Source organism: Gossypium hirsutum, chromosome D11 (assembly GCF_007990345.1).
Source record: "Gossypium hirsutum isolate 1008001.06 chromosome D11, Gossypium_hirsutum_v2.1, whole genome shotgun sequence".
Taxonomy (NCBI): Eukaryota; Viridiplantae; Streptophyta; class Magnoliopsida; order Malvales; family Malvaceae; genus Gossypium; species Gossypium hirsutum.
Genome location: NC_053447.1, coordinates 9722644 through 9737020, shown reverse-complemented (window position 1 = coordinate 9737020; position 14377 = coordinate 9722644). Strand labels below are relative to the sequence as shown.

The following is a 14377-nucleotide window of genomic DNA, read 5'->3' as shown; positions in this document are numbered from 1 at the left end:
TTTGGTAAAACATGTTTATAAATATTAGGCTATCTTGGTAAGTTGGACATTTAATCATAGGTATTAATATGTCATGCATAAGACTTGGATTTGGCTAGGTTTAAATGTCTTAAATTGACTCTTGAATGTGTTTAAATGTTTATATAGGTGGAAGGTGAAATTGGGTGAAAAATAAGGCTTGGAAATGACCTTATTTTGTCCACACAGGCTGAGACACAAACGTGTGTCTCAGCCGTGTGTGACACACGGCCTAGCACATGGGAGTGTGTTCTGGCTGTGTGTCCCTTGCATCTCAAAAGTTTAAAACAAAATGCTTAAAATTGATCACACGGCTTGGCACGCGGGTGTATGGCTTGGCTGTGTGACCCTTGTACTTAAATGTATTGCAAGTCAGATAGTTACAAGGGTTGGGGACACGGCCGTGTGCCCTGCTTCAAATACCACACGGCCTAAGACACAGGTGTGTCACTTGGTTGTGTGAGCCACACGGGCGTGTGTCCCCTACACCTTGGAAAATTTTGAAATTTGGCAAAAAATTCTCTAAGTTTTCCATTTAGTCCCGATTCGGTTCTAAAGTGAAATTTGAACCTCAAGGGCTCTCATAAAGGACTTTATGAATAATATCCGACATGAATGTTAAATAATAATATGAAATGTTTTTATTTAATCTATTTATTCCGGTAATACTCCATAACCTTGTTCCTGCGACGGATACAGGTTAGGGGTGTTACATAATTGATGCAAGAGGCTCCACTGGCAATGGAGATCGCGATAGAGCAAGATCTTTGGTGGGTGGATTTCTAGAAAATGGATTTGTGAGAGGCTACCTGAGGCATGCCACATAGGCTACTTTGTTGAGCTACAGTTTGATTGACGATCAACTAACGTTTACCGTTAAAATTGGACTGATTTTTGAAAAAAAACGTAATGTTGAGGGTGTCAATAAAAAAAAGTTAGGGCCACAAAACCAAAAACCCCTAAATGTTGAAGGTAGTTTTTGCATTTATGCCAAATCAAAATGACATTTTAGCTATAGTCCAGGGACTAAATTAGTAATTAACCTTTTAAATTAACGTTCTACGCCATCATTTAACAAATAAAATTTAAGGGATGGGTTAATTTGCTAATTTAGAAATATATAAAGACTAATTTGTTTATTTTTTCAGTAGAGGGGTTGAAATGTAATTTTCCCCTAAGTATAAGGGTTTCCCTAGTACTTTTATTGATAATTTACCCATAGATTTAAGCAGAGCCTATATATATATATATATATATATATAAGCTTTTCCTTTTGTTTATTTAGTATGGCAAACATGCACGAACTGTGAGAATGTAATGTGTAGTTGAGACGCCCCAATGGATAATATTTTATTTTGTAATAATATAATATTTTGTGATAATCAATATCATATATAAACTTAATAATAAATAATACTTAATTTAAATTTAATTTAATTTACATATATTATATATACGAGATTACATATTGACAAATTAGAGTTGTAAGAGATAAATGAAGCTAAACATTATTTAAACAAATACTTATATTTATATAATTAAAATATACATATTTTATACTAGGTTAAAATAAAACATAAAACCTTGTACTATTCGTGAATTTGAAATTTAGTCTTTGTACTTCTATTTTTGAGAATTTAATCCTACTTTTTAGATATTAAAATTCAGGTTTAGTTATTCGAACTATTAAAAATAATTTTTAAAATTCAGGTTTACATGACTAACAAGTGAGTTTTTTTTATTTAAAAATGTGACAAAAATAAAATTGTCAAAAAAAAATATTGTTAACAATTGAACTTAATTTTTAGATCTGAAAAAGTAAAGAAATTAAATTTTAAATTCGTGAAGAGTACATGAACTTATGATATATTTTAACCTCTATACTACAAAACATTTATTATTAAAATAAAATTTTAATAAATTATATTAATAAATTATTGTATTATTAAATATAATAATTAAATATGCATGTTTAATCATATTGAAAATTATAATCTTTTATATTAATATTGTAATATTTTTAAAATTAAAATTTAAAAATTAGTATTATAATAATAATAATATTAAACTTGATTTATTTATTTTTTTCGAAAAATAATTTACTTTTTTTCAAGAGGTAAGTATTACAAGAAAAAAGATTTTTTTTCAGATGAATAAATTTTTCATGAAACAAAAATAAGAAGATTAAAAAACGTTTTACATAAATCATTTTCCGTCAATCAAAGTAGCCATTAGGGAAACATTGCTGAAGAGCAGAGTGAGTGGTGACTGGCGACTTTTGGTCAAAGATGTGGATTCAGATTCATCTATTGCTTTGGTTGATGGAAGAAGGACTAAGAATGTGAGATATTGCCATGCCGATGCCGATGCCCATGGCTATGGCTACGGGGCCTTGAAAAATAGGCACAGATTCTACAAGAAGATCGCTCTGGTCACCCTCTGTTAAGAGACGGGATAGTGTATACCTTCGGGAGAGAACAAGCTCTGATTGCGATTTCATTTCACCCTTTGGGGCATCTCAAAAAACCCAGGTTTAAAAACTTAACCATGCTATCACTCAACCAAATCTAGATATAGTATATTGTTGTCAGGATATTGAAGTTGGGGGAAAAAAATTCTCCAGAGTTGATTGATATATAGATAAAAGCCAGCACTTGGTCAGATTCTTTTTTTTAATGGTTGAATTTGTAGTTAAAGACTGCTATATAGTACAATTCTGGTACATGATAGAACTTTAATATTTTCTTCATTGGAATTTGGAGAATGGTAGATGGTCATGATTTTATACTTTATTTATTTTCTACTTTGAAGGTGACTGAATATATAAATCTTTTAATAATTTCTTAGTATAATAACTACATGTTTGGGGAAACTAAAAAGAAACACACACTTAAAACAAAATAATGGAGGAAATCTCTGTACTACTTGGTACTAGATAAGATAAAACTTACTGAAATATTAAGAGATGAAAAAGAAAGAATATGAGGATGAATAGGGAGCAAGAAATTAGGTTTGGTTCATGAGGAGACGTAGTCACATAGTCATGCCACCTGGGCTGGGAATAGGGACGGGGTAGATAAGCCAGAGTCCAGAGACGCTTCAAAAAAGATGGTACCCTTGTGGATGTGCCACTGTGGGGCTGTAGCTGGTCCCAAAGTCCTCTTCCTTCGTTCCAACAGCTGACGCCTGACGGCCATGTCCCTTGCTAAACCACACCCACCTTTTCAGACTACTTTCCAAAAGTTAAAACAAAATTTGAGCAATGCCAACGATAATGTGAGAACTGAGAAAGCTAGAGTTATTAAAATAAACTAATGCCAACGATAAAAAATATATATTAAGTAAAAAAAACGATAATCTATATATAGAGAGAGAGATAGAGAGATTAATTTTGTAGTTTGAATATGCTATGCTATATAAACATTCACATCTTTCGAAATATCAGACCATTGTTCCCCCCTTGGATCTGTTTTTATATAATATGATTGGCGTTGCCCAATGCTGTAGCTCCACTATACTCTGTCGACCTACCTACTATACAGTGGTAGTATTATTTTATTAAGGTATCAGTTTAGATGTTTACGTGTTGGATAAAAGCAACTTCTTTAAGGTCTTCTTCAAGTTAGCATTTTCTACTTTCTAAGAGTATGCAGATTTTTTAAATTATTATTATTATTTTATAACATTTCCAATTTCTTAAGCTGCTAAGAACTGAGCTCTGAGATTAGCACTTCCAATTAATTAACAATAATGTTTCACAGTACGCCTAAACAACTAATAATTCTCAGGAACTATAAGAAATGAAGGTAGTACTTTCATTGACTTAGGAAAGAGCTAAGGATCATTAAAAAGAACCTGATAGCATAGAAAGAGGAGGAAGGCAGTAATAATGATGGAGGTGCAGCTTGTAATAGGGTTTTAAGAAAAATGAAATGCATAACAATGGTGGATTAGGACTGAGCTTGGGAAGGGAAAGGCTGTCAAAAAGAAGGAACACGAAGACCCAAAATGACTAGGACATTGGCTACAATCAGAGAGGGATTTGTCTCCGGCCCGGTCTTCTTTTGATGCTTTCACATGGGGATGTGTGCTTTAAGCTGCTGCGCATTTCTGCATTTGCATCTATCTCCCTTTCTCTTACCCGTATGACAATTTTCAGTGGGGTTGCTCACTTGCTCTATAAGCTTCCTCAAATTAGCACCTTTGACTTTTTATTATTTCCGTCAAAACCCTCGCCTTTCTTCTTCTTCTTCTTGCCATTGTAGTTTTGTACCCTCTACCCAAATATCCATCACTTCTACATTGTGTTTATCTAAAAAGGTTTGCCACCTCAAGAACCTGTCACTGCAGGGAGGCAGGTCAAATCTTTGATAATGTCATTTAACCATGTAAGATTTAGATTGTTATTTCAGTCAAACACCCTTTACTTGGAGAAAATTTAAAGTCAATGAATATCTCCGAGCCATGATCATGAGACATGAGATGAGCACATGAACTCTGTTGGTTTTGGTAATGCGTGAGACATGGGATTTTATCGAACACTTGTAAGATGTACAATCCCATCCATCCTGCCATTCTTGTCCTTCCTATTACATCTTTCCTAAGCTTAAATGAGTTTATTTTGCTAACCTTCCTTTATTCTAGTCCATTAGATGTGATAATAATGTTCAAAAGTATCAACCCTACAACCAACTTCTTCCATAAATGTTTATTTAATTATTTCCTCGCTACATTTAGGGAAACAAAGCAGATTAGCAAATGGATTATTAAATTTACAAATTGACTTTTTCAAAGAGGAGTCACTGAGATAGAAGGCTGGAAATGAAGTGTGTCAAAAGGGAACTAGAGTCCAAAAAGAAAGGTGCAACCAGGAAAATTTAAAAGAAAAAAAAAGGAATGGCGGAGAGGACATTGTATAATGATGAAACATACATACGTACATCCCCAAAGTCAATATAAAAAGGGGAGCATCATTCGCTAAAGTGTAATCATAAGATTCAGATTTATACAACAAATTTTCAAACTTGATGAACCCCATACTTTCCTAAACCTCCACCAGTCCCAGGGCAGGGCATGCTGGCTGGCTGGCTGGCCCTCGGTTGACCCCACACTCCAGAAGCTAGTACCAGAATAATATAAACATAGAATAAAGGAAAAGGAACTTGGAAATTACATAGATTTATCATTTCAATTAAGTAAGCAAATTAAATCATTAGTGATGAACAAGGGAAGTTTCTTAAGTTAAGATGTAAACATCAAGAGCTCTGTCTTCAATTGTCTTTGTGGAACAAAGCATTGCTTGGAATGGACCCCTCTTTTTTCTTTTTTTTTTCTCTTTTTACCTTTTTTTCCTGGTCTGCTCTTTTCTACCCTACTTTCGCTTCAGGAATCAAGTCAGCTGCCTAATGAATAATGACCAAATCCTTTTTTTTTTTCATTTTAATTTTGAATTTAGCTGAATATTTGATGAACTGCTGCTGCTATCTCATCCGCTGATCTTAGCGCAGAGTCGTCCTCCATCTGCCATTCCCATTTCCAACACAGACCCAGATAAAGAAGAAAACAAAACAAAACCAACAAAAAAACAAAGACAACTGTTGAGAAATTTTGGAACTAGGGTTTGAGCCACGACTTGTTCCAACACCAGTTTGAAAACGCAAACTAAAACTTGTTTTAAAAAAGAACAAACAATATTACCTTGAGATTGAACGAGTAAAGAACAGATGCTCGCGAAGTGGTGATGTTGAGGTGCAAAACCGTTAATCTAAGAGTTTCCAGGGTGACAATGGCTTGTATCAACTGACCAGCTCTTCTTGAACACTGAATCTTTAAGTTGACATGATTGTGTATTACATTAACCTCTACTTCAGCTGCACCTGTTTTGCTTTCTGCTTTTACTTCCTCCCCGCAATGTCCATCTTCAGATCCATTTTCATATTCTTGCTGATGAATTTCCATGGCGGGATTTGACATGCTATTGTTGCTTTCCTCGACTTTTCTTGTTCTCTTCTGTGCTTCCAGGGATTGAAGAAGTTGCTCTAGCTCCTTAACGAAGTCAATTGCACCAGCTATGATTGACGCTTGGTCACCCTGCAAACACAAACCCAAACATGATTTTTTTGTGAAAGAAAGTAGAGCTAAATAGCCCAACAGGGGGACTAAAATGTTGGTGAAGGATAGATTGTTATACTCTTTGGATATAACATGGAGGCATGAGAGAGCGGAGAGAATTTAGATAATCGTTCATTTGACGTCTACGGTTTCGTTCAACGGCAATGTGGGTCATGCGTTGGCTTTCAACTTCTTCTTTGTTCTTGGCTGCCTTCGTTCGTTTTCGCTTTCTTCGTTCTCTAGTGATCGGAGGGGACTTTGTGAAAATCTTCTGCGGCGAGGAGCCCAAGTTGGGTTCTCCGCTACAATTGTCAGACTTTGGTTGGTGTTGGTTAGACCCAGAGCTGAGAACTTCAGCGCATGAGCTTGAAGGTGGACTTTTCTTAAGCTCTTTGGTCTCGGGCTTGACTGGTGAATGTAAGTCGAGTACTGTTTCATGGGTGACACAACTTTCCAGTTCTAGGGCTTGAACTTGGGTTTCCATTTCAGGAATAAAAGGATTGGTGTTTAGCTCCCAAGGCTTCTTCATGTGTTGCAGTCTCAGAAGTGTCTGAAAGTTGGGTTCTTTAAAGGCAAAAAGCTGAGGAGACTCCACGCTCTGAAGCATCTGAAGGAATGGCATTTTCTCTTCAAAGCTTGGTATTGAAAAGTGTGCTTCTTCTTCTTCTTCTCCAAGCTTTAATCTCTCACAGCTAATAAAACCTTGTTCTAAGCATTCCACCTCCAAATGCTCTCCTAGGAACTGCAATGAGTAATTTGAAGGGAGAAAACAAAAACAAAAGGAAATAAGCAAAATTTTTAACTTGGCTCAAATGCTAACCATCTAAAGATATTTGAAAAGAAAAATATCATTTAATTGGGTGGAGGCCACATGGTTCAGTCTCTCTCAGCAGATAAAGAGATAATGAAAGTAGAATGAGAGTAGAATGTTGAAAGAGTAAGAAGAAGCAGTAGTGCAGTAGCAGATGTAAGTATTTTCCTGCAAAACAACATAAGATGCAATGAATGCAAGCATTTTTAGAGTAAATGCAGTCTCCATCTTGAATCTAGAAACGAGATTCGAGAAAAGATGAAATGCAGCAAGATACACAAAGTCCTAAAGCAAGCAAAACAACATACATAAGGATTAATGGGTCCTTGGAGTCTCTCCATAACAGCTTAGCAGTAGTTGAAGTAAATGCCTTAAATTCTTTCTTTTTCTCCTTCTGTGTCCCTCTCTCAGTCACCAACATTCCATATATTGAAGCTAACAAATCAATACAAGTAATAAATGTAACCCCAATGAAGCAGAATAAGACCCTAACACCACCCCCATAGCCAACACACAATTTATTCCTCAGTTTCCTGGTACTGGTAATAAATGATTTGAAGGACTCTCACGGAAAAGAGGGAAAAATATGTAAACAGAGTTGAAATGCTGCAACTAGAAACTGGGATAAAACAATGGTGAAGGAAAAGGAAACGAGCAACAGATATGGTAAGAAACGAAGGGTGGAAAATAGCCAAAGTGAGAGTGAGAAGATATACAGTATGTATTTGAGTATATGGGAGTGGGAGGGTTGGTGAGGGTTTTGCAGAGGGGGAGAGAGAGAGGGATTGTCTGATTTACAAGGTCCCAAGCATTATTGGCGATGGCAGTTTTGTCCAGCAGCGGGGACAGACAGTTGTGGGGACTCCCTTTGGAGCGTACACCAAAAGGAAAAAAAAGCTTTGGAAAGTCCTCCTATAGATTTTGTCACCCGTCTGAATGATGATGGGTCATTTCCTTATAGCGCATCTCCACCATTTGCTTTGTTTTTAAAATATTATTATTTCATATATATGCTTTTCTTTTTATGTGAATTCCCCCTTTCACTGCAAGTCATACAAGCCTTCGTTTTCTGTTTGCACATGGCATGGGGTTCAATTGCTCAATTTAAAGAGTTCCCTTGCCTCCAGGGTTGATACAGCGACCCCTCAAATTTATTCCACCATCTGTCTGGTTATATAGTTGCCAGGGTAAAAAGGTTTTACCAATTAAGTTATATTTACATTCCAGTTAGGTACTTACATTAAATGCTTAAACATTCTCCAATACAATAATTTAGATTCTAAATTAGTCTCAAATTCTATAATATTTTGGTTGAGTACTTTAAAAATTGTTCTTGCATATCATTTTATCAATTTCACCATTAATTTGAGGGGAAATAGCAATTAAAATATGATTTGGAATATATTTAAAATATATGGTCAAATTACATTTATGTATGTACCTATTAAAAGAATTGTTTGAATTTGATGCGTTTTAAAAAAATAGGCTCCTAGATTTTAATGGCACAATCTATATTTTTGACATATCAAATTCAAATTGCCCATACAGTAGCTACACATGTTTTAAAAATGCTTGAAAAACTGATTGCTACAAATAGTTGATCCTCCTCGTCTTGGTATGCAATCTGAGCGTCAAGCTCTTGTTGCGAAATTTTACATTTGCAAATTACAGAATCATGTCTTTGATTGATTGCATTTGCTACATTCTGCACTAGGCCTTCTTCGGTTCTTGAAATGAGGATGACCTTTTCCACCGCAATATTGACATAGAGAAAATTTTCCCTTTTTGCTTCCACCTTTGCTGCTGTTGTTGTTGACGGTAGCTTCACTAAAATTTTCTTACCTTGCTTTTTCATATCTTTGCCACCATTTTCATGCTTGGTTGACAATGCTCCTTCAGCAACACCATCTTATCTCATGACTCGTCTTTATTCATGAGCATGCATGGCATTTAATAGTTCTGCCAAAGTAATCTTTAACAAATCCTCATAATTCTCCAAAACAATAGTAATTGTCTCAAAATTTTCAAGCACGGTAACAAGTTTTTGAACAATTCTTAAATCAAAAAGTTTAGAACCCAACAACCTTACACTGTTGGTGATGCTAAAAAATCTGTTCGAATATATTTTTGATGGTTTTTTACTCCATTTTCTTTGCACCAAGTTCACTTGCATTTTTCGACCCTTTCATCTTCTTGATATTCTTTCTTGAGATGGTCACAGATTGCTTTTGTTAAACCGAGGATCATGATTCGAGTAAAAATTGTTGGTGAGATTGCAGCAAATAGACAAGCCTTTGTCTTTGATTTTCTAGTCATTTTCTCCCCATGATTCTTAATTTGAGCAATGGTAAGATTACTTGGTAAAGGAGGAACTTTATAACTTTATTCTATTACTTCCTAAATATCCAATACATCCTAGCAAGTTTCCATTCTTGTTGTCCAAATATGATAGTTGTCTGCATTGAAAACGAGAGGGACCCTTGCAGAAAAACTAGTTTTAGCTTCCATGAAGGTTTTTACTAAAAAATGATTGGGTAAAGTGCAGGTTCACTCGGATACTGACATGATCACAGGTCTCTTAAGAAAATGGTTTAGATACCAAAGATTTTTTATGAATATGATAATTAAGGTAAAAATTAAAAAGACAAAATGTAAAATAAATAAATAAATTAGATTAAATTAAAAATGAAAGGAGATACATTAAATTGGAGTAAAATACTCGTATTATAATATACATGAAAAATGACTAAACATAGTATTATGTCCACTAAATCAACATGATAGTAACAAACCCACTAATTTAGCCATGAAAAAGAATACATGTGAATCACGTCTAATTTATTGCCTAAAATGAAGGAATACCAGTGCTCTTTAATGAATGTAATAACAAAACTACAAATATGTATGTATTGTATAAAGTGTTTGAATTCGATGCGTTTTAAAAAAAAAAAACCTAATAGCAGAATCTATATTTTTAGTATATCCAATCTAAATTATTTATTTTAAAAATGTTGTACATAAAATTTGATTTAGCATTAACATACAACTCAACTACTGAGATGTGGAAGGACTTTATTGATACTATTCTAAAACTTTGAGGACTGGAATAAAGTGTTTTGAAATTTAGGACCAGAACTATAGTTTTGGGATATTTGGTGAATTAACCCTTTAGCTTCTTATCTCGAACGGTTAAATGATTAAAATTGAACTTGGTTCTCAGGAAATGGTTCTAACGGCAGACTGTTGAAAAGTCAACAAAGGTAGGAAGCAACTTGTTAAAAAGGTTGAGCAAGTTGCACCGAATGTTGAAAAGTTGAATGGGATAATTGCAATTTTGGTCCCTAATTTTTTAGGCCATTTGCAAGTTAGTCCCTGAACTTCAACTATAAATAGGCCTTTTCATTTTTCATTTCAACCATCCCAACCAATCTTTCTCTCTTAGTTTTCTCTCTTCTCCCATTTGAGAATTCTTAAGGAATTCTATTTGTTTGTAATACTTTGGAGATAGTAAAGTTATCATCTGGTGTTAGTGCCCGAGGATGTAGGTATAATTTACCGAACCTCGTTAAATCTCTTGTGTTCTTTCTTGTCCTATTTTTCTTTCAATATTTGAGGGTATAATAGTAGTATTTAATTGTGCTATTAAATTACTATAGAAGAGATATTCTGTCTAAGGAAAGACTTGGTATTTAAGAGATCCATGTGATCCACCTCTCTTCCCTGGGAATTGAACTTTGTGTGATTTTTTAGTACAATAATTTACACGCTTCCGACCCTATTGGAACAACAAGTGGTATCAAGAGCCGAAGGTTAATCGTAGTATGCTCTGTGGTTGCAGTTTGAACTGATCTTCCACATCAGAAAAGATTTCCTTAGGTATATTGAAAGATTATGGAGAAAATGGTCGGTGTAGGAGCTTCAACATCGTCCATGTGGACAAGACCGACAATTGCAAATGCAAGATTGGCCGTGGAGATCTTTGATGGCACGGGCCATTTTGGTATGTGGCAAAGTGAGGTTCTAGATGCCCTTTTTCAGCAGGGTCTAGACATTGCCATTGATGAAGAGAAACCAGATGATGTACAGGAGAAAGATTGGAAGGCGATCAATCGGTTGGCATGTGGCACAATTCGATCATGCCTTTCTCGAGAGCAGAGGTATGCTTTTTCAAAGGAGACTTCTGCAAATAAGTTGTGGGTGGCACTTGAAGAAAATTTTTTGAAGAAAAACAGTCAAAATAAGCTCCACTTGAAGAAAAGACTGTTTCGCTTCACATACGTCCCAAGTACCACAATGAATGATCACATCACCAAATTTAATCAGTTAGTCACTGATTTGCTGAATATGGATGAGACATTCAAAGATGAAGATTTGGCTTTGATGCTGTTGGGGTCACTTCCTGAGGAGTTTGAGTTCCTAGAAACTACTCTACTTCATGGCAGGAGTGATATATCTCTGAGCGAAGTCTGTGCGGCCTTATACAGTTATGAACAGAGAAAGAAGGACAAACAGAAAAACTCAATCAGAGATACAGAAGCTTTAGTAGTCCGAGGTCGTTCATACACTCGGAAGAAAACTCAAAAGGGGAGATCAAAGTCAAAGTCCAAACTCGGGAAAGATGAATGTGCTTTTTGTCATGAGAAAGGCCACTGGAAGAAAAATTGTCCAAAGCTGAAGAATAAGGGAAAAGCTGCTGTAGATGCTTGTGTTGCTAAGCATGATACTAGTGACTCTGAACTATCACTGGTTGCATCATCATCGTCGTTTCATTCAGATGAGTGGATATTGGATTCGGGTTGTACCTATCATATGTCCCCTAACCGGGAGTGGTTCTCTGATTTAGTAGAACTAAATGGAGGAGTTGTTTATATGGGCAATGACAATGCCTGTAAAACTGTTGGGATAGGTTCAATCCAATTAAAGAATCAAGATGGATCAACCAGAGTTCTGACTGATGTTCGGTACGTGCCCAATTTGAAGAAAAATCTCATCTCATTGGGAGCCTTGGAATCCAATGGTTCAGTTGTTACTATGAGAGATGGGATTTTGAAAGTGACATCTGGCGCACTTGTGATATTGAAGGGCATCAGGAAAAATAACTTGTATTACTACCAAGGTAGTACAGTTATTGGAGCAGTCGCTGCAGCTTCCGGTAACAAAGACTTGGACTCAATGCAGTTGTGGCATATGAAGTTGGGACATGCCAGCGAAAAATCCTTGCAAATTCTGGCAAAGCAAGGATTGTTGAAAGGTGCAAAGGCTTGCAAATTAAAATTTTGTGAGCACTGTGTTCTGGGAAAGCAAAAGAGAGTGAAATTCGGCACTGCTATCCATAATACAAAAGGTATTTTGGAATATATTCACTCAGATGTGTGGGGCCTTCCAAACCACCTTCGTTGGGAGGAAAACACTACTTTGTTACTTTTGTTGATGACTTTTCCAGAAGAGTTTGGGTGTATACCATGAAAACTAAAGATGAAGTGCTTGGAGTTTTTCTTAAATGGAAAACTATGATCGAAAACCAGACTGGCAAGAAAATCAAGCGACTTAGGACAGACAATGGAGGGGAATATAAAAGTGATCCGTTCTTCGATGTGTGCCAAGAGTATGGTATTGTTCGACACTTCATAATTAGGGATACACCACAACAGAATGGAGTGGCAGAGCGTATGAATCGAACATTGCTGGAGAAAGTTCGATGTATGTTGTCCAATGCTGGGTTGGGCAAGCAATTTTGGGCTGAGGCTGTGACATACGCTGGCCATCTTGTTAATCGTTTGCCATCATCTGCATTAGAAAGAAAAACTCCTATGGAGGTATGGTCTGGAAAACCGGCTACAGATTATGATTCCTTACATGTGTTTGGATCCACTGCATATTACCATGTGAAGGAGTCAAAGTTAGATCCGAGGGCAAAGAAAGCTCTCTTTATGGGAATCACTTCTGGAGTGAAGGGATTTCGTCTTTGGTGCTTAAGCACAAAGAAAATGATCTGTAGCAGAGATGTTACCTTTGATGAATCTGCCACATTGAAAAAGGTAGCAGATAAAGATATTCAGACGAGCAATACTCCACAGCAGGTGGAGTGTACTCCAAAACAGGTGGAGTTTGAGCAGATGGGGATTTGCCCAGTTAATAAGTCTAATTCTCCAGCCACAATGGAGGAATTAGAGGTTGAAGAGGTTCTGACCCAAGAACCACTAAGTACACCAGAACCAGTTGCAGTTGTAAGGCCACGGAGAGAAATTCGTAAACCTGCTCGATTTACTGATATGGTGGCCTACGCCCTTCCCGTTGTTGATGATATTCCTATCACTTATCAAGAAGCAATGCAAAGCTTAGAAAGTGATAAATAGAAAAGCGCCATGGATGAAGAAATGCAGTCTCTCCTGAAGAACAATACTTGGGAGTTGGCGCAATTACCGAAAGGTAAAAGGGCAATCGGATGCAAGTGGGTATTCGCAAAGAAAGATGGATCTCCTAGCAAGAAGGATATTCGCTACAAGGCAAGATTGGTAGCTAAAGGCTACGCTCAGAAGGAGGGAATTGACTACAATGATGTATTTTCCCCTGTTGTGAAGCATTCCTCCATTAGAATTTTGTTGGCCTTGGTAGCACAGTTGAATTTGGAGCTAGCTCAACTTGATGTTAAGACGGCTTTCTTGCATGGTGAGTTAGAAGAGGAGATCTATATGACTCAGCCCGAAGGATACACAGATGCTGGTGGTAGAAATTGGGTTTGTAAGCTGAACAAATCGCTATATGGATTGAAGCAATCCCCGATGCAGTGGTACAAGCGATTTGATAGCTTTATGAGAAGGCAAAAGTACACAAGAAGCAAATATGACAATTGTGTATATTTGCAGAAGCTGCATGACGGATCTTTCATTTATCTACTCTTGTATGTTGATGATATGTTAATCGCTTCGAAGAGCCAAAATGAGATAGATAAGCTGAAGGCTCAGTTGAATCAAGAGTTCGAGATGAAAGATCTAGGTGAGGCCAAGAAGATTCTCGGCATGGAGATAAGTAGAGATAGACCGAGAGGCAAGCTCTGTTTAAATCAGAAGCAATATCTGAAAAAGGTATTACAATGTTTTGGTGTAAATGAAAACACAAAACATGTAAGTACCCCACTTGCTTCTCATTTGAAACTTAGTGCTCAATTATCTCCGAAAACTGAAGAAGAAAGAGAATATATGGCGAAAGTCCCATATGCTAATGCAGTTGGGAGTTTGATGTATGCGATGGTGTGTACGAGGCCTGACATTTCACAAGCTGTTGGAGTTGTGAGCAGGTATATGCATGATCCTGGAAAAGGACATTGGCAAGCTGTGAAATGGATTCTACGGTATCTTCGAAAAACCGTAGATGTTGGTTTAATTTTTGAACAGGATGAAGCACTTGGTCAGTTTGTAGTTGGATATGTTGATTCCG

General features: G+C 36.4%; 1 protein-coding gene across 1 annotated transcript; it reads right to left on the bottom strand.

The window, feature by feature from the left end:
- Positions 1 to 4915: 4915 nt before the first annotated feature.
- LOC107912279 (transcription factor bHLH67) lies at positions 4916 to 8085 on the bottom strand. The gene is made up of 4 exons (XM_016840373.2): positions 7249 to 8085; positions 6209 to 6871; positions 5716 to 6108; positions 4916 to 5538 (listed from the first exon to the last, which is right to left on the bottom strand). Exons 1-4 carry the CDS (start codon positions 7279 to 7281, stop codon positions 5470 to 5472), a joined length of 1158 nt encoding a protein of 385 aa, XP_016695862.1. The 5' UTR covers positions 7282 to 8085; the 3' UTR covers positions 4916 to 5469.
- Between the last annotated feature and the right edge of the window lie 6292 nt (positions 8086 to 14377).

What these genes read in the sequence shown, in the direction of transcription:
- LOC107912279 (XM_016840373.2), bottom strand. Translation starts at nt 7,281, where the DNA reads ATGGAGAGACTCCAAGGACCCATTAATCCTTAT. An exon ending in AAGGACCCATTAATCCTTAT is followed by an intron (nt 6,872 to 7,248) that starts GTATGTTGTTTT and finishes TACTCATTGCAG; the next exon opens with TTCCTAGGAGAGCATTTGGA. An exon ending in CTCCATGTTATATCCAAAGA is followed by an intron (nt 6,109 to 6,208) that starts GTATAACAATCT and finishes TTGTGTTTGCAG; the next exon opens with GGTGACCAAGCGTCAATCAT.